The 20416-nt window shown below is 45.2% G+C and overlaps 1 protein-coding gene across 1 annotated transcript in view; it reads left to right on the plus strand.

The window, feature by feature from the left end:
- Nucleotides 1-201: 201 nt before the first annotated feature.
- Nucleotides 202-20416, plus strand: part of UTP18 (UTP18 small subunit processome component) — a 32850-nt gene continuing 12635 nt past the window's right edge. Inside the window, exons 1-4 of the mRNA XM_082272482.1 lie at nucleotides 202-308; nucleotides 5581-5706; nucleotides 9871-10045; nucleotides 12087-12187. Coding sequence (XP_082128608.1) covers nucleotides 267-308; nucleotides 5581-5706; nucleotides 9871-10045; nucleotides 12087-12187 — 444 coding nt within the window. The 5' untranslated portion in view covers nucleotides 202-266. The remainder of the gene's footprint in view (nucleotides 309-5580; nucleotides 5707-9870; nucleotides 10046-12086; nucleotides 12188-20416) is intronic.

A 20416-nucleotide genomic window follows, 5' to 3' on the forward strand; every position in this document is an offset into this window, starting at 1 on the left:
CTCCTAAACAGTGCATGTTTAGGGGATATTCATTTTACCTACAGGTAAGCTTTATCATAGGCGTACCTGTAGGTAAAAATAACATTTGAGAGTTTGCTACCACTTTGTAGTGTTTGCAGCCTAGTAAGGAAGTCTTCATAATGCAGATAATGCCTCTCACAAAACCGACCGCTCCATGGTGTTTCATGTTTATGATTTCCACCGCAGATGACAGTGATGATGATGATGATAATGATGAAGATAACTTACTGCGCAAAACTGGAAATATGTTAGGGAAGTCCACTTCACTTCCAAAGGGCATTCTAGAGGTAAGATGTCATCTGCCACACTGCTGCATATAATATATAGGTATACATTTAAAGTCTATGTCTGGGCAGAATAACAATAAATAAAAACCTATTCAGTACATCTCTGCAATACATGCACATTTCCTCATGTTTGATCAAGTGGAACCTTAGTCTGAAAATTTAAGTCCTGCTAGATTACTTTAGGTTGGTCCCATTTGCAGATATAGATATGTAAAACATTGAAAATAAGTGCCTATGCTGTTTAAAATCCAGTAATACTGTCTCGCCCTGCTCTGCACATGCTTAGTTACTCTTTTTTTTCTGGCACTGAGCAGAAAATTAGAGCCACTAGAGGCTGATCTGCGTACAGCCTAAAGATTTGCTGCTGCTGTCAGGGCTCTGTGCTTCAGCAAAATGGCAGCCTCTGGCAAGAAGAAACAGGAGCAAATGCTAAAATCAACTTACAGAACACTCTAATTTTGGTAGCATCATTATTAATGTGGAATGTATGTTTCTTGCTAAAGAACATTCTTTTCTATCAAGTTGTTATGGGTAAAGTTCTGCTTTAACAACGCAAGTACAGAAAAAGAATGTGGACATGCTGTCAGTTCAGTGTGCTCCTAACTTCCTGTTTGGGCCTCAGCTGCACTGAATTCCCAAACAGTGTTGTCATCCCTCTCTATGCTCTCTCTTTGTGAGCTACAAAACACCACTCCCTTTGCTAATCTGCATAACCTAGGAAGGATGTTCTGTAGTTCAGCAGGGGAGAACTAGGTGAGGCTGACAACCCTGCTTAACCATTTCTGGACCAGAAGGTTTTGCCCCCTTAACCACTTTACCGCTAAGTACTGTAATACTACTGCGGCAAAGTGGCTCGTTCCCGTCTGACGACGTAGACCTATGTCGTCAGACTCCTCCCCTGTAGGCGGCGCTCGCGCGCCGCCGGAGGCACGCTCCCGCTGTTTTCATTCACAGCGGGAGTCGGGCCAGGGGAGGAGCAGCGGCGATCGCCGCTGCTCTGCCCCGATCGTCTGGGATCTAGTGTGGAGATCCGCCCACCTGTGTAAACACAAGCGGGCGGATCTCCTCAGTGACAGATCGGACTGTTCAGCATAGCTGGACATCCGATCTGTCCCTGTCTCACAAAGTCACCTCCCCCCCCACACGTCAGTAAGCACCAGGCATACATTAACCCCTCCCTCTCCAATAAAGTTAACCCCTTCCCTGCCAGTGTCATTTTTACAGTAACAGTGCATATTTATAGCACTGATTACTGCAGTAATGTCACTGGTACCCCCAAAAATGTCAGTCAAGGGTCCGATCTGTCCGCCGCAATGTCGCAGTCCCGCAAAAAAAATCGCAGATCGCCGCCATTACGCGTTAAAAAAAAAAAACACCAAAAATTACAAAAATCTTTCCCTTTGTTAGTAAACGCGATAACTTTTGCGCAAACCAATCAAAATACGCTTATTGCGATTTTTTTTTTTTTTACCAAACATAGGTAGCAGAAAACAAATTGGCCAAAAATTAAAAAGAAAATTGGTTTTTACATTTTTTTGGGGGGGAATTTCAATATATTGTTATTTTCTCAAAATAAACGCTTTTTTTTTGTTTATAGCGCAAAAAGTAAAAATCGCACAGGTGATCAAATACCACCAAAAGAAAGCTCTGTTTGTGGGAAAAAAAGGACGTCAATTTCGTTTAGGTACGGCGTCGCACGACCGCGCAATTGTCAGTTAAAGTCGCACAGCGCCGAATCGCAAAAAGTGGCCCGGACGTAAGACGGCAAAATGCTCCGGTGGTAAAGTGGTTAATGACCAGGCCATTTTTTCCGATTCGGCACTGCGTTACTTTAACCAAAAAATTGCGCGGTCATGCGGCGCTGTACCCAAATACAATTGATGTCCTTTTTTCCCCAGAAATGGAGCTTTCTTTTGGTGGTATTTGATCACCTCTGCGATTTTATTTTTTTTGCGCTATAAACAAAAAAAGAGCGACAATTCTGAAAAAAAAAAAAAACAATGTTTTTCACTTTCTGCTATATAACATTCCCAATAAAAAAAATTTAAGAATCAAAATGTTTTTCATCACTTTAGGCCAATTTGTATTCTGCTACATATTTTTGGTAAAAAAAATTCTAATAAGCGTATTTTGATTGGTTAGCGCAAAAGTTATCGCATCTACAAACTAGGGGAAAGATTTGTCTTTTTTTTTATTTATTTATTTTTCACTAGTAGAGGCGACGATCAGCCATTTTTAACGGGACTGTGACATTGTGGCGAACAGATCGGACCTAACTGACATTTTTGACACTTTTGGGGGGACCAGTGACATTACTACAGTAATCAGTGCTAAAAATATGCACTGTTACTGTAATAATGACACTGGCAGGGAAGGGGTTAACATTGTGGGTGATCAAGGGGTTAAATGTAAGCCTAGGGGAGTGATTCTAACGGGGGGGGGGGGCGTGGCTTGTGAAATGATCATAGAGACATGTGATCCTATATAGAAGGATCACAGGCGCTCTGTGATCATTCCAGAGAGAAGAACGGTCAGATGTGTTTACAACAGCCGACTGTTCTTCTCTCTCAGTGGGGAAAGATTGCGGGTGTCAGGTGGCAATCGGAGCTGCCTGACCCGTGCATCGGCTTCCCCGCTGACGAGTGGGGGCGGGAGCGCGCTGCCGGCGGTGCGCACTCGCCCCCTACCTGCAGGCGCGCGACCGACGTAGGTCTTTGTCGGTTCGCGCAGGAGAGCCACCTTGCCCCAGTAAAAAGGCAGAGGGTGGTCGGGAAGCCGTTAAGGTAAAAATAACTTATTTCTTGTGATGGGGTGTAAAATGTGTCTTGTTACTGTATAACCCATTGATTAATGTACGCCATATAGTGCAGCCAGTGCTCTGCTTCCAGTGCTACGGATATGACAGCTGCTTTTCTCATACAGTGTAGGAATCCTGTCCTTTTACTCTTCTTTGCTTCTCCCTTTGTCCATTCACAGAACACCTTGTATTCTTTTTGCAGAATGCAAGACATTCTGTAAATGGAGAAGTAGAAAAGAGGGGCAGGTGAACAACAGGATCTCTTTACTGTGTGGGAGCCACTGCTCTCATAGCCGCCATGGCAAAGTGACGGCCCTAAACCACACAGCAATAAAACTGATCAGAACATTTTACACCCCATGACAAGAGGTAGCTTTTTTTGCCTTGGGAGTTTACAGTGCATCCGGAAAGTATTCACTTTTTCCACATTTTGTTATATTACAGCCTTATTCCAAAATGGATTAAATTCATTATTTTCCTCAAAATTCTACAAACCATCCCCCATAATGACAACATTGTTTGAAATCTGCAAATTTATTAAAAATAAAATACCAAAAAATCCCATGTACATAAGTATTCACAGCCTTTGCCATGACACTCAGAATTGAGCTCAGGTGCATCCTGTTTCCACTTATCATCCTTGAGATGTTTCTACAACTTGATTGGAGTCCACCTGTGGTAAATTCAGTTGATTGGACATGATTTGGAAAGGCACACACCTGTCTATATAAGGTTCCACGGTCACTGGTGCATGTCAGAGCACAAACCAGTCCAAGGAATTGTCTGTAGACCTCTGAGATGGGATTGTATGGAAGCACAGATCTGGGGAAGGGTACAGAAAAATTTCTGCAGCATTGAAGGTTTCAATGAGCACAGTGGCCTCCATCATCCGTAAATGGAAGAAGTTTGGAACCACCAGGACTCTTCCTAGAACGGGCCGCCTGGCCAAACTGAGCAATCGGGGGAGAAGGGCCTTAAGTCAGGGAGGTGACCAAGAACCCGATGGTCACTCTGACAGAGCTCTAGTGTTTCTCTGTGGAGAAAGAGAAAAATCTTCCGGAAGAACAACCGTCCCTGTAGCACTCCACCAATCAGGCCTGTATTGTAGAATGTACAGACAGAAGCCACTTCTCAGTAAAAGGCACATAAGAACCTGTCTGGATTTTGCCAAGAGGCACCCAAAGGGCACGCAGACCATAAGAAACAAAATTCTCTGGTCTGATGAAACAAAGATTGAACTCTTTGGCCTGAATGACAAGCGTCATATCTGGAGGAAACCAGGCACCACTCATCACCTATCCAATACCATCCCTACAGTGAAGCATGGTGGTGGCAGCATCATGCTGTGGGGATGTTTTTCAGTGGCAGGAACTGGGAGACTAATCAGGATTGAGGGAAAGATGAATGCAGCAATGTACAGAGACATCCTTAATGAAAACCTTCTCCAGAGCACTCAGGACCTCAGACTGGGGCAAAGATTCCTCTTCCAACAGGACAACGACCCTAAGCACACAGCCAAGATAGCAAAGGAGTGGCTATGGGACAACTCTGGGAATGTCCTTGAGTGGCTCAGCCATAGCCCAGACTTGAACCCGATTGAACATCTCTGGAGAGATCTGAAAAAGGATGTGCACCGATGCTCCCCATCCAACCTGATGGAGCTTGCGGGGTCCTGCAAATAAAAATGGGAGAAACTGCCCAAAAAAAAGTGTGCCAAGCTTGTAGCATCATACTCAGAGACTTGAGGCTGTAATTGGTGCCAAAGGTGCTTCAACAAAGTATTGAGCAAAGGGTGTGAATAATTTTGTACATGGGATTTTTTTTTTAGTTTTTTTTTTTTTTTTTTGTAATCCATTTTCAAAGATTTTAAACAAACTTCTTTCACATTGTCAATATGGAGTATTGTTTGTAGAATTTTGAGGAAATGATTGAATTTAATCCATTTTGAAATAAGGCTGTAACATAAAAAAATGTGGAAAAAGTGAAGTGCTGTGAATACTTTCACTGTATATAGATGCCTGCTGCTGTAGTTCAGCTTTTAACTATTTTTAGTTTATTTTGTCTTTAAGGCCCCTTTCACACTAGTGCTACTTGTCCCGCGATTTTGGACCGCAAAATCGCATGACAAGTCGTTTTCCATTATTTTTAATTAGCCCCATTCATATCAGTGCGTCTTTGAAGTCGCACCGACTTCAAAGTAGTTCCTGCACTACTTTGCCACGATTTGATTGCGTTTTGAGCCATAGCCATTGCTTTCAAAATCGCGGCAAAGTCGCGTCAAAATCGGGCCGCAAAATCGCGTCGCATAAGTGTGAAAGGGGCCTTACCCCCAATCGGGGCACTGTTTTCAATGAAATACTTGACAGAGGATCCAAATGCTTCTCTCAACGCTATTCAAAACTAAGAATTCATTTTTTTTTTTTTTTTTTTGCAGTTTTCGGTTTTAATTTACTGATCTTCCAATATTTCTTTTAGATGAAACAGTGCTTAAATGCTAATCATGAAAGGAAGTGTGAAGGGCCACTCACCACAGTGCAGTTTCATCCCTCTGCACAAGTTATTATGACAGCCGGCTTCGACCGATCCGTGTCCCTTTTTCAGGTAAGCTGCAGGTCATTAGATTGTAAGCTCTTCTGAGCAGGGCCCTCTCAATCCTCTTGTATTTTATTGTATTGTATATGTACTGTCTCCCTCTAATATTGTAAAGCGCTGCGTAAACTGCTGGCGCTATAGAAATCCTTAATAATAATAATAATAATAATAATGTGCTTGTAGTGTAATAATCTGCGTGTGTAATAATCTGCAGTCCCAATTCCAGGCAGATATTCATCTTTATATTAGCCTCCTGTGCATGGCGCTAAGGCTGGGAGTAGCTGCTTTTGTAACTTCCCAGTAAAAGCTGAACTCCAGGCGCAGATGAAACACCCACATGGGTGCTGTTTTATCAGTCTAAAGATATGCATTTCCATATATCCAGTCCTGAGATTTACTCAGTCCTACCACACTGCACAGCCAGGTTGGTTACCTGACTGTCCTCTGTTGCAGTTAATCCACAATGCCAGGTTTCCTTTCTGCTAACACTCTTTGATTGGACAGCAAATGAGCAGCGGGAAGCTGAGGAAATCATCTCTCGTCATCGCAGCAGATGTGTACTAGCTACAATAGTTGATTTTTAAGTTAAAGAGGAAGTAAACCCTCCTCTGACACTTTTACCTATAGGTGATCCTATGATAAGGCTTACCTATAGGTACTGTAAATATCTCCTAAAGATGTACCGTTTAGGACAGTGATGGCGAACCTTGGCACCCCAGATGTTTTGGAACTACATTTCCTATGATGCTCAACTAAACTGCAGAGTGCATGAGCATCATGGGAAATGTAGTTTCAAAACATCCGGAGTGCCAAGGTTCGCCATCACTAGTTTAGGAGATATTTACCTTACATGTAGCCAGTGACGTCACTGACGCATGCGCTCTGAAGGAACGGCCGCTGGTACCATTCCTTCAGAGTCCCGTGCCGTGACTGTCGGCTCCCGCGCGTGGGAGTGACGTCACCGCGGCTCCGCCCAATCAGATGGCCCGATGCCGCGATCCCAGAAGACGGGCGACTGGACATGTCATACAGGTAAGCGGATGGCACGGCGGGGGCTCGTTCTATGGTAAGTATTTCATAATGAGCTAGTAGCTAGCATACTAGCTCATTATATGTTTCTCTTACAGGTTGCAAAAAGAAGAAGAAGAATTTTTTTTTCAGGTTTACAACCTCTTTAAAGCGGAGTTCCGGCCTCAAAAACCACTTTGGGCCATCCGCTTGCTGACTATCACCTGAAAAAGAATTGGATAATCACAATTTTTTTTTTTTGTTGTTGCTTTACTTACCTTGTTATTGAAGAAAATATACTTACCTTTCTTCCACTTCCTCCCTCTGCGGTCGCGGCCCACGCCGTCACTTCCTGCTTGCATTGATTCCTGGGAGTTGAACGTCATCGCTCCCAGGAATCGATGCGCCTGCACCGGCTCGCAAGTCAGTTCCGGTGCAGGCGTGTTATTCCCAGAAGCTGTGCAGGGATGACGTGCCTGCACCGGAACTGACGAGCGGGGCCGGCGCAGGGAATTGTGGGACGGAAGAGGACACGGAAGAGGATGTGCTGGCTTCAGCTGCCCACACCTGAGATGGCAGCGCTGGAGAAGAAATTTTCAAGGTAAGTATTTCTTCTAAAAGGTAAGTGCACCCCGGGGACAGTTCAGAGGCTATCCATTGTGGAATGTACTAGCCCTGACTGTCCCGGGGGTATTTTTATCTAAAAAACATTTCTGAGGCCGGAACTCTGCTATAATGTACAACTAAATTTTGCTATTATATTTGCCTTCAGTTTTGTTTTAAAGTGGTAGTAAACAGAGCTCGGTCACTTTTTTTTTTAATCGGTTGCCGACCGCTTACCGCATATTTACTGCGGCAGTGTGGCTCTCCCAGGCATACCGACATAGGGCTACGTCGGTCCCTCGCCTGGAGCTAGGGGGCGAGCGCTTGCCGCTGGCAGCGCGCTCCCGCCCCCGCTCGTCAGCGGGAATCCCCGATGCAGCGGGCAGGAAGCTCTGATTGCCGCCTGACACCCGCGATCGTTCCCCGCTGAGAGAGAAGAACGGTCAGCTTTTGTAAACACAGCCGACCGTTCTTCTCCCTGGGATGATCACAGAGACCATGTGATCCTTCTATATAGCAGTCTCTGTGATCATTTCACAAGCCCAACCCCCCCACAGTTAGAATCACTCCCCTAGGCTTACATTTAACCCCTTGATCACCAACAGGGTTAACCCCTTCCCTGCCAGTGTCATTATTACAGTAACAGTGCATATTTTTAGCACTGATTACTGTAGTAATGTCACTGGTCCCCCGAAAATGTCAGTTAGGGGTCCGATCTGTATGCCGAAATGTCGCAGTCCCGCTAGAAATTGCAGATCGCCGCCATTACTTGTAAAAAAAAAAAAAAAAAAAACAATAAAAATGACATAAAGCTTTCCCATAGTTAGATGCAATAACTTTTGCGCAAGCCAATCAAAATACGCTTATTGCGATTTTTTTTTTTTACCAAAAATATGTAGCAGAAAACAAACTGGCCTAAAATGTTAAAAACATTTTGATTTTTAAACTTTTTTTGGGGAATGTTATATAGCAGAATGTGAAAAGTTTTTTTTTTTTTTTTCTTCAAAATTGGCGTTTTTTTTTTTTTTGTTTATAGCACAAAAAAAAAAAATCACACAGGTGATCAAATACCACCAAGAGAAAGCTCCATTTGTGGGGAAAAAAGGACATCAATTGTATTTGAGTACAGTGTCGCACAGCCATGCAATTGTTAAAGTAACGCAGTTCTGAATCGCAAAATATGGCCTGGTCATTAACCACTTAAGCCCCGGAAGATTTTACCCCCTTCCTGACCAGGGGGTATTTTGCGATTCAGCACTGCGTGACTTTAACGGACAATTGCGCAGTCGTACGACGCTGTACCTGAACGAATTTGACGTCCTTTTTTTCCCACAAACAGAGCTTTCTTTTGGTGGTATTTGATCACCTGTGCGATTTTTTGATCATGCACTATAAACAAAAAAAGAGTGACAATTTTTCAAAAGTAACAATATTTTTCACATTTTTTTTTATATGAAATTCCCCCAAAAAAATGTAAAAATCTAAATTTTTTAACATTTTCGGCCAATTTGTTTTCTGCTACATATGTTTGGTAAAAAAAATCGCAAAAAGCGTATTTTGATTGGTTTGCACAAAAGTTATCGCGTTTACTAACAAATGGAAAGATTTTTGTCATTTTTGTTGTTGTTTTTTTTTTTTTTAACGCGTAATGGCGGCGATCTGCGATTTTTTATTTTTTTTATTTTGCGGGACTGCGACATTGGGGCGGACAGATCGGACCCTTGACTGACATTTTTGACACTTTTGGGGTTACCAGTGACATTTCTACAGTAATCAGTGCTATACATATACACTGTTACTGTAAAATGACACTGGTAGTGAAGGGGTTAACTTTTTTTTTGAGAGGGAGGGGTGGTGTGTGTCCCTAGGGGCGTGCTTCTAACTGTGATTGGCTGTGGCTTGAGCTGTTGGAACAGTGATCAACGGTCCTACATAGTAGAACCGTATGATCACCGTTTCTACACAGGGGAGAATGACAGGCGGCTTGTTTACACTAGCCGGCTGACTTTCTCCCTCTCCACCGATGATCGCTGAGTGACCGGCGGACATCGGGTCCGCCGGTCACACGCGCGGGGGTGGTCCGTGATGGCGCGGGAGCACGCCCCCGGCGGCGCGCGCTCGCTTGTTCCCCAGAGCCTCACAGGGTAGTGATGTACCGGTACATCACTTTGCCCGTGAGGGGCTGACCGCCGCAGTATATGTACTTGCGGCGGTCGGCAAGTGGTTAAGGGGGCAATACCTTCCGGTCCAGAAGTGGTTAAAGGGCACCTTGACTTAAAAAAAAACACTGATCTAGGCGATCAGAGCAGAAGTGAGAGCGGGTGCCTGTCAAAACCAAGGACTTGCCCCCCCCCCCCCAACCCCCCCCCAAAAAAAAAATAGTTTAATTTCCTGAGAAGGAGGTGGGCAGGAGGCCTTAAAGCAGAATGTCCCCTCTTGGGTGAATCTCTGCTTTAAAATGAATTGGGGTGCTAGTAACAGGGTGATAGTTTACAAGGAGACTATGTCATCACAATAAATAGATTGATGGTATCTATCACACTGCATATACTGTTGTTCCAGGTTGATGGCAAATTAAACCCCAAGATTCAAAGCATCCATTTGGAAAAATTTCCAGTTTATAAGGCTCGGTTCAGTGCGGATGGAGAACAAGTAATTGCCACAGGATTGAAACAGAAAATGTTTTACGTGTACGACATGATGGGAGGCAGTATTATACCCGTTCCTAGAATAAGAGGTAAGTGTGGCTTTTACTGAAAGCAAAAAAAAATGTTTTATTTTAACCACTTGCCGACTGCCCCACGCAGATTTACTGCGGCAGGGCGGCTCGGCTGTACATGTATGTGATTATGTGCACATGGTCGCGTGCGGCCAGAGCCGCGCTCCTGCTGTGGTTAGACACAGTGGGAGCCAGACGGTGGGAGGAGCGGGCTCGATCGCCGCTGGCCTCCCGCGATCTTCAGAGAAACTGACAGGAGGGCCGCCTGCCTATGTAAACAAAGCAGGTGGCTCTTCTGTCACACAAGCACAGTGAGATTGTATGTTTCAGGTAAGCACCCATCTCTGTGTGCCTGTCACAGAGCTGCCCCCCCCCCCCCCCCCCCACAATTAGCAAGCACATTTAGGCTTAAATTTACCCCTTGATCACCCCCAGTATTAACCCCTTCCCTGCCAGTGTCATTTATACAGTAACAGGGCATATTATTTAGCACTGATTACTGTATTAATGTCACCGGTCCCCAAAAAGTGTCACTTAAGCCCCGTACACACGCACTGATCGTCGGCCGAACGATCGGCCGTCTTTTGTCCAGGGCTGTCGTGTCTGTTGAAAACTGCAAAAGACTGCACACGAATTTTGTCCGCCAACAACAGCCGACTGCAGAAGTGATGTCATGTGATGGTTAACTTTCCGTGTGTTTTTTCTTCTCTGAGCATGCCCAGTCTTGCAAATCTGCTGATTGTCGGCCGAAATCTGTACTGACTGGCGAACAATCGCGTTCTGCTGACGGCAAACAAAAATTTTAATGCCTGCACACCCGATTCTGTTCGGCCGAAAATGGGCTGTCGGAAGCATCATACTAACAAGCCTACAATTGGCCGATCGGTCGGCAGGCCGAATATTTACGGTCGACAATCGGTACGTGTGTATGGGGCTTTAGTGTCATATTTGTCCGCCGCAATGTCGGTCCTGTTAAAAACCGCTGATTGCCGCCATTACTAATAAAAACCAAAAAATAAGTCCAAGAATCTATCCCGTAGTTTGTAAACACTGTAACTTATGCACATGTTTAGACACAGCGTGAGGCGGGCCATGGGAGAAGCGGCGGCGATTGCCCTACCGCGATCGTCAGGAAAACCGAGAGAAGATCTGCCTGCTTATGTAAACAAAGCAGGCGGATCTTCTGTCAGACAGGCAGGGAGGGATCAGCAGTTTCAGCTAAGCTACAACCCCGATCTCTCTGTGCCTGTCACAGAAACAATCCGCCCCCCCCCCCCCCCACAGCGAGCAAGCACTTTAGGCATACATTTAACCCCCTTGATCACCCCCAGTATTAACCCCTTCCATGCCAGTGTCATTTATACAGTAACAGTGCATTTTATTTAGCACGGATTACTGTATTAGTGTCAATGGTCCCCAAAAAGTGTCATAAATGTCAGTTAGGGGTCCGATCCGTCCGCCGTAATGTCGCATCCCCACTAAAAACCGCTGATCGCCGCCATTACTAATTAAAAACAAAAAAATAAGTCCAAGAATCTATCCCGTAGTTTGTAAACGCTATAACTTATGCGCAAAGCAATTAAAATACGCTTTTTGGGATTTTCTTTTTACCAAAAATATGTAGCAGAATACAAAGTGGCCTAAACTGATAAATTTTGATTTTTAAAAAATTTTTTTTATTGTAATATTTTATAGCAGAAAGTAAAAAATATTCTTTTTCAAAATTATCGCTCTTTTTTTTGTTTATAGCGCAAAATCTAAAAACTGCAGAGGTGATCGGGTCCGCCGGGCACACGCGCGCGGGGGGGGGGGGGGGGATGGTTTGTGACCGCGCTCGCTCCCTCCGGCGGCGAGCTCCCTCCCTCCGTAGAGCCTCACGGGCTAGCAACGTAGCCCTACGTCGCTTTGCCTGTGAGGGGCTGACTGCCGACGTAAATAGTCGTTCGGCGTTCGGCAAGCGGTTAACGTAAGCACGTTTGCTATGTGACCCGGTGTTTTGACGTGAAAATGACAGGTCAATGTTTTCTGTTCTGCTAAAATGAAATTCCTCTGTTTTCAGGCTTGGAGGAAAAATGTTTTCAAGAGTTTGAAATGTCTCCAGATGGAACATACCTGCTACTTAATGGGACTGCTGGATACATACATCTGCTGTTAATGAAGGTAATCTAGGAACAGAGAGTGAGGCAAGGGCAAAGCATACCTCGTATTTCTATTCTGCTGACACTTGCATGCATTTTTCTTTCATGGTTGTTCCTGAGCAACGTAATGATGATGTTTCTAACTAGCATTGAAAAAACTGAGAATGTTTGTAGTGACTCAAGTCTGCAGTGAACTGACCGCCCCATAGAGGATTTACTGCTATAGAGCAGCTCGCCTGCGCAGAATCATGTACAGTGCATACGCAAAGTAATCACAGCGCTTCACTTTTTCCACATTTTGTTATGTTACAGCCTTATTTCAAAATTGATTATCTAATTATTTTCCTCAAAATTCTACAAACAACACCCCATAATGACCGCATGAAAGAAGTTTGTTTGAAATCGTTTCCAAATTTATGAAAAATAAAAAACAAAAAAAACCCCCCATGTACATAAGTATTCACAGCCTTTGCCATGACACTCATAATTGAGCTCAGGTGCATCCTGTTTCCACTGATCATCCTTGAGATGTTTCCACAACTTGATTGGAGTTCACATGTGGTAAATTCAGTTGATTGGACATGATTTGGAAAGGCACACACCTGACTATATAAGGTCCCACAGATAACAGTGCATGTCAGAGCACAAACCAAGCCAAGACATCCAAGGAATTGTCTGTAGACCTCCAAGACAGGATTTCATGGAGGCACAGATCTGGGGAAGGGTACAGAAAAAATTCTGCAGCATTGAACGTCCCAATGAGCACAGTGGCCTTCATAATTTGTAAATGGAAGAAGGTTAGAACCACTAGGACTCTTCCTAGAGCGGTCAGGGCAAAAGGGCCTTAGTCAGGGAGGTGACCAAGAACCTGATGGTCACTCCGACAGAGCCCCAGCGTTTCTCTGTGGAGAAAGAAAAACCTTCCAGAAGAACAACCATTTCTGCAGCACTCCACCAATCAGACCTGTATGGTAGAGTGGCCAGACGGAAGCCACTCCTTAGTAAAAGGCGCATTACAACCTGTCTGGAGTTCGCCAAAAGGCATCTGAAGGACTCTCGGACCATGGGAAACCAAATTCTCTGGTCTGATGAAACAAAGATTGAACAATTTGGCCTGAATGGCAAGCGTCATGTCTGGAGGAAACCAGGCACTGCTTATCACCTGGCCAATACCATCCCTACAGTGAAGCATGGTGGTGGCAGCATCATGCTGGGAGGATATTTATTAGCAGCAGGAACTAGGAGACTAGTAAGGATTGAGGGAAAGATGAATGTAGCAATGTAAAGAGACATACTTGATGAAAACCTGCTCCAGAGTGCTCTGGATCTCAGACTGGGGCAACGGTTCATCTTCCCATAGGGCAAAAATCCTAAGCACACAGCCAAGATAACAAAGGAGTGGCTATGGGACAACTCTGTGAATGTCCTTAAGTGGCCCAGCCAGAGCCCAGACTTGAACCCAATTGAACATCTCTGGAGAGATCTGAAAATGGCTGTGCACCAACATTCCCCCTCTAACCCGATGGAGCTTAATAGGTCCTGCAAAGAAGTATGGGAGAAACTGCCCAAAAATAGGTGTGCCAAGTTTGTAGAATCATACTCAAAAAGACTTGAGGCTGTAATTGGTCCCAAAGGTGCTTCAAAAAAGTGTTGAGTAAAAGCTGTGAATACTTATGTACATGGGATTTTTTCCACCAGCACCCGTTGGGCAGAGACACAGAACGGGTCTCTGCCTATGTAAATAAGGCAGTGCTCCGACGACAGAAGGAAAGGGCTGAATTTTGTGTCTCTGCAAAGCAGGGAAAAAAATCCATCTCTTTCCTTAGTAAATGCACCTCACACAGTACACAAACACTGGCTAGGCACACACTTATCCCTTTGATTGCTCTGGATGTTTAACCCCTTCCTTGCCAGTGTCATTAGTACAGTGACAGTGCATATATTTCTCTTTCGTTCATTGACGGACACAGCTCCTGATATCCATGACCATTGGGATATACTGCCCCCTACAGGAGTAGAACACTAGGCAGAAAATAATTCTGGCTACACCCATGGACAGTCCCAGGGGGTATACTCCCTCCCTCTGCTATAGCCACTCAGGAGGAAGGACCTAGTTCCTTGCTGGGATCTTTGGTCCTGGCAATTTTTTCTTTTTAGATAGAAATTTTTTCTCCTGGATTTTTTCTGAGATCTACAATCAACTGCCCGACTGAGCGATGGGCTTGATAATCTAGATCCAGTGGTCACCCCAGTCTGGCCAGCTAGCGTGCGCAGACCTCAGCTCCGTGCTAGGTTGGCCGCGACATAGCCCTATTGGACGGGGGCTGGCCTGCGAGTTAAATGCCTCGCGAGGTCGCATACGACCGGGTCTCCCATTTAGATGGCGAGGGGTTCTGCCTGGAGCCGTGCCTACCTGGTTCTTGGTATGGTGAGTAGCTGTCCCCTCTCTCCCCCTGCAGGGTTTTGGAGTTGTTGTGGGCCCCTCCTTCCCGCAGGCACCCCCCCGGCCAGGACACTAACTGGTGATGGGGGTCGGGGGGTCCGCCGCCGGCGACCGGACGGTTGACTGTGTGCGGGGGGGGGGGGGTGGTTGTACCTGATGGGGGCTCTTGCCAGGGCCCCCTGTACGGCCTGGATCTGTCCTTGAGGAGGCCTTGTCTCCCTCCTGGGTGCCTGTAAGCCTTGTGGTGCCATGCGAGGCGACCATTTTGTTGTAGCCTGTGTGTTTCTAGCTCCTCGAGTCTTCACAAAAAAGGATAGCTTTGCTACACCAACGGGGATCCCGGTACTTGGCTACTTTGACAATCTTCTTCTGCGAGCTGAGTCTGTCTCTGCTCTGGTGGAGAACCTGGAGATTACAATACGAACTCTGCAAGAGTTCGGCTGGATTCAGAATTTTCAGAAGTCTGCTCTAGTTCCGTCCACGAAGCTGAGTGCTCCTTCCTCTGGACAAACTCCAGTAATTGCAGGGTGAAATTCACCTCCTGCTGTCCACCAAATGGTCATCCCTCCAGGCTTGCATGCAGGGGTTGGGCCTGATGGTGTCAAACTTTGAGGTGGTTCCGTTTGCACAGTTCCATACGAGGTCCCTGCAAGGGGAACTTCTGACCAAATGGGACAAGACTCTGCAGTCTCCGGACAATCGTATCCGGCTGAGTCGGGGCACAAAGGATTCCCTGATATGGTGGCTTCATTCTCCGGCACTTCAGCTGGGAAAATCCTTCCTCCCCTTGTATTGGACAGTGGTCAACACGGATGCCGGCCTTCCTCTGCAAGAATTCTTCTCAGGGGATCTGGACGCTAGAAGAGTCCAGACTTCCAATCAATGTCTTGAAACTTCCAGAGATCAGACTGTCTGGATCATTAGACGGATCGTCTTCAGGGTTGTCCAGTGCGCATTTAATCGAACAATGCCACGGCCGTGGCTTATGTCCATCACCAAGGGGGCACAAGAAGTGTCCCGGTAGCTCTGGAGGGTAGCCAGCATTCTAAGGTGGACAGAACAGTTTGTTCCAGCCCTCTCGGCCGTACACATTCCCGGGGTGGAAAATTTGTATGCAGATTACCTCAGTCGGTTGGTGTTGGACCACTGGGAGTGGTCTCTTCATCTGGAGGTGTTTCATCAGCTGTCTCTCCAGTGGGGCACCCCCGAGGTGGATCTGTTGGTGTCTCGGCTCAACAGAAAGGTGCAGAGGTTTGTAGCGCGGTCAAGGGATCCTCTGGCGAATGCCACAGACATGCTGGTGGCCCAGCGGGGTCAGTATTGTTTGATTTACATCCTCCCACCTCTCAAGCTTCTGCCCAAACTTCTACGCAAGATCGAGGCAGAAGGGATTCTGGTCATCTTAGTGGCTCCAAGCTGGCCTCACCGGGCTTGGTACGCTGATCTGGTGCTGCTGTTCGCCAATGTTCCTTGGCAGCTTCCTCTCAGGGAGGATCTGCTGTCCCAAGGACCAATCATCCATCCTGCTTTACAGTCGCTGGCTTTGACGGCTTGGCTGTTAAACGCCACGTGCTGAAGGATAGGAGTTCATCTGAGTTGATGATTCCTACACTGTTGAAAGCTAGGAAATCTACCTCTAGGAAGATCTAACATCTTATGTGGAAGACGTACATTGTGTGGTGCGAGTCTCTTGGGGTTCTTCCTCGCTCCATCTCAGTGGCTCGGATCTTGACCTTCCTTCAACTGGGGGGTTGAACAAAAATTTGGCTTTGGTGGTCTTTTTCCAACGACCTTTGGCTTCACACTCCTTTCTTCAGGGTGTCCGACATTTGGTTCCTCCAGTGCGGGCTCCGTTGCCGCCTTGGGATCTTAATTTGGTGCTTTCAGCTCTACAGAAGCCTCCCTTTGAAAATGTTTGGGAGGTTCCCCTGCTTACACTGTCCCAGAAGTATGGCCTTTCAAGTGGCTAGCACCTCTGCGTGCAGGGTGAAGGAACTGGCAACGTTATCCTGTCGTTCACCTTACCTGGGTATTCACAAGGATAAGCTGGTTCTTCGCCCCTTTCCGTCCTTCCTTCCAAAGGTTGTTTCTGATTTTCATTTGAATGGAGACTTCCTTCAGGGGTCAGGTTCCTCATTTCCCTGTAAAGGCGCAATCTACTAGGGCGCTTAGTGCCTCCTGGGATTTGAGTCATCAAGCGTCAGTGATGCAGGTTTGCAAGGTGGCCACTTGGTCATCGGTGCACACACTTTTAGAAAGTTTTAAAACATTAAAGTGTTGGCATTTGTGAATGCTTCATTTGGCCGCAAGGTTTTGCAGGCTGCTGTTTAACCGCTTCCATACAGAGCAGTTAGACCCCCTTCCTGCCCAGACCAATTTTCAGCTTTCAGCACTCTCACACTTTGAATGACAATTGCTCAGTCATGCTACACTGTAACCAAACAAAATTTTTATCATTTTTTTCACACAAATAGAGCTTTCTTTTGGTGGTATTTGATCACAACTGGGGTTTTTTTTTTTCGTGATATAAGCAAAAAAAGAGCAAAAATTTTGCAAAAAAAACACTTTTTTTTAGTTTCTATTATAAAATTTTGCAAAAAATTAATTTTTCTTCATACATTTGGGCCAAAATTTATACTGCTACATATCTCTGGTAAAATTAACCCAAATTAGTGTATATTATTTAGTCTGTGTGAAAGTTATTGAGTCTAGAAGCTATGGTACCAATTACTGAAAATTGATCACACCAGATGTACTGATGGCCTATCTCCTTTCTTGAGGCCCTGAAATGTCAGGACAGTACAAATACCCCCCAAATGACCCCTTTTTGTAAAGTAGACAGTCCAAGGTATTTAGTAAGAGGCATGGTGAGTTTTTTGAAGTTATAATTTTTTCCCACAATTCTTGGGAAAATGAAGAAAACATTTTTTTTTCTTTTTTTTTCCCAAAACGTTGTCAATTTATAAGCTATTTCTAACACATAGCATGTACACAGCAAAAATGACACCCCAAAATTCATTCTGCTACTCCTTCTGAGTATGGTGATACCACATGTGTGAGACTTTTACACAGCCTGGCCACAAAAAGAGACTCCACGTCCAAGTAGCACCATAAGGCGTTTTAGGAGCATAAATACACATAAAACTTTCTTACTACCTATCACACTTTTCAAGGCCCTAGAGCAACAATACAATGGAAAAGTCCACAAAATTACCCCATTTTGGAAAGCAAACACTCCAACGTATATTCTATGAGGCATTATGGGTCCTTTGAACATATCATTTTTTTCCACAAGTTTTTGGAAAATGTGGGAAAAAAATAAAAACTTTTTTTTTTACACAAAGTTGTCAATTTATAGGATATTCCTAACACATAGCATGTACATCGCAAAAATGACACCCCAAAATACATTCTGCCACTCCTCCTGAGTATGGCAATACCACATGTGTGAGACTTTTTCACAGCCTAGCCATATAGAGGGGCCTAAACATCCAAGGAGCATCATCATGCATCCTAGCCACTTGCCTAGGCCTATTTTTGACATTTGGTGTTTACAAGCTAAAATCAGTTGTTTTTGCTAGAAAACTACTTAGAACCCCAAAACATTATATATTTTTTTTTAGCAGAGACCCTAGAGAATAAAATGGAGATTATTGCAATATTTTTTATCACACCGTATTTGCGCAGCGGTCTTCCAAACGCAATTTTTTGGGAAAAAAATCACTTTTTTTAATTAAAAAATAAGAAACCAGTAAAGTTAGCCCAATTGTTTTCCATAATGTGAAAGATAATGTTACGCCGAGTAAATAGATACCCAACATGTCATGCTTCAAAATTGCGCACGCTCACAGAATGGTGACAAATTTTGGTACTTAAAAATCCCCATAGGCGACATTTTAAAAATTTCTACAGGTTGCTATCTTAGAGTTACAGAGGAGGTCTATGGCTCAAATTATTGCTCTTGCTCTAACGATCGCGACGATACCTCACATGTGTAGTTTGAACACTGTTTACATATGTGGGCGGGGTTTCCGTATGCGTTCGCTTCTGCGCGCGAGCTCGCGGGGACACGGCGCTTTAATTTTTTTTTTTTTTTTTTTTTTACTATTTATTTTATTTATTATTTTTTATTTTTACACTGTTTTTTTTAAAAAAAAAAAATTGATCATTTTTATTTCTATTGCAAGAAATGTAAACATTACTTGTAATAGAAAAAGGCACGACAGGACCTCTTTTTTGTGAGATCTGGGGTCAAAAAGTCCTCAGATCTCACAAGTACACTAAAAGATAGAAAAAATAAAAAAAAAAAATAAAAAAAAAATTAAATAAAATGAAAAAAAAAAAAAGGGACCTTTAAACTGGTTGCTAGGCAACGACGTTTGCCGTAGCTCCGGTCCTCCAAGACCATAGAGTCGAGTGAGGGCAAGCTTGCCCTCACTCGACATCCTGTCTGTGAGGATCTGGGACCGGATCGTTTTCCCCGCTGCCGGCGGGTCCGGTAAGCGGGGAAAAGGACCAGAATGCAGCGGGAGGGGGGGGGGCACCTCTTCCGCCACCCCGGAAGGGTGATCCCGCGGCGAATCTGCCGCTGGGACCACCCTTATCGGAAAGCCAACCGTCCACCGTTTAAAAAAATACCAGGGTTATGGCAGCTATCTGCTACTATAACACCGGTATTTAGGTTTAAACGGACGACGTATGTTAACCTTTTTGGACTTAGACATGGTGGCTGTATGAAGGGTGACAGGTACTCGGGTACTTTGCTGGGCAGGTGACAGGTACTCTGGTACTGATGAGCAAGTGGCAGGTACTCGAGTACTCCGATAGGCAGGTGACAGGTACTCGGGTACTCTTATGGGCAGGTGACAGGCAGGTGATAGGTACTGATGAGTAGTACTGATACTGATAGGTGATACTGATACTGTACTGATGATGGGTACGGATGATCAGTACTGATACTAATAGGTGATAGGTACTGATGGGTACTGATGAGTAGTGATGGGTAATGATGAGCAGGTGGCAAGTACTCGGGTACTTCAGGTGTCAGGTACTCTGATGAGCAGGTGGAAGGTACTCGGGTACTCTGTTGGATAGGTGACAGGTTGCTCGGGTACTCCGATGACGGGTACTCAAAGTACCCGAGTACCTGTCATCAGAGTACCCGAGTACCTGTCATCAGAGTACCCGAGTACCTGTCATCAGAGTACCCGAGTACCTGTCATCAGAGTACCCGAGTACCCGTCATCAGAGTACCCGAGTACCTGTCACCAGCCCATCAGAGTACCTGTCATCAGAGTACCCGAGTACCTGTCATCAGAGTACCCGAGTACCCATCATCAGAGTACCCGAGTACCTGTCATCAGCCCATCAGAGTACCTGTCATCAGAGTACCCGAGTACCCATCATCAGAGTACCCGAGTACCCATCATCAGAGTACCCGAGTACCTGTCACCAGCCCATCAGAGTACCTGTCATCAGCCCATCAGAGTACCCGAGTACCTGTCATCTGAGTACCTGATGGGCTGGTGACAGGTACTCGGGTACTTTGATGGGCTAGTGACAGGTGCTCTTTATTGGGGGGGGGGCAATCAGTGTGGTTGGGGTGCACTATGATTGGTAACTAGCTGTTACCACAATCTCCTCCTCACACAGGATCAGTGTGTGAGGAGGAGAACACGGTGACAGCTAGTTACCGTGTTCTCTGATGACATTTGTGACCGGCTGTGATTGGACACAGCCGGTCACGTGGTAAAGAGCCAATTTCATTGGCTCTTTACCTAGATCGGGGATGGGCTCTGTCCGAGGGAC

Source organism: Pelophylax lessonae, assembly GCF_965119305.1.
Source record: "Pelophylax lessonae genome assembly, chromosome: 11".
In the NCBI taxonomy this organism is placed as follows: domain Eukaryota; kingdom Metazoa; phylum Chordata; class Amphibia; order Anura; family Ranidae; genus Pelophylax; species Pelophylax lessonae.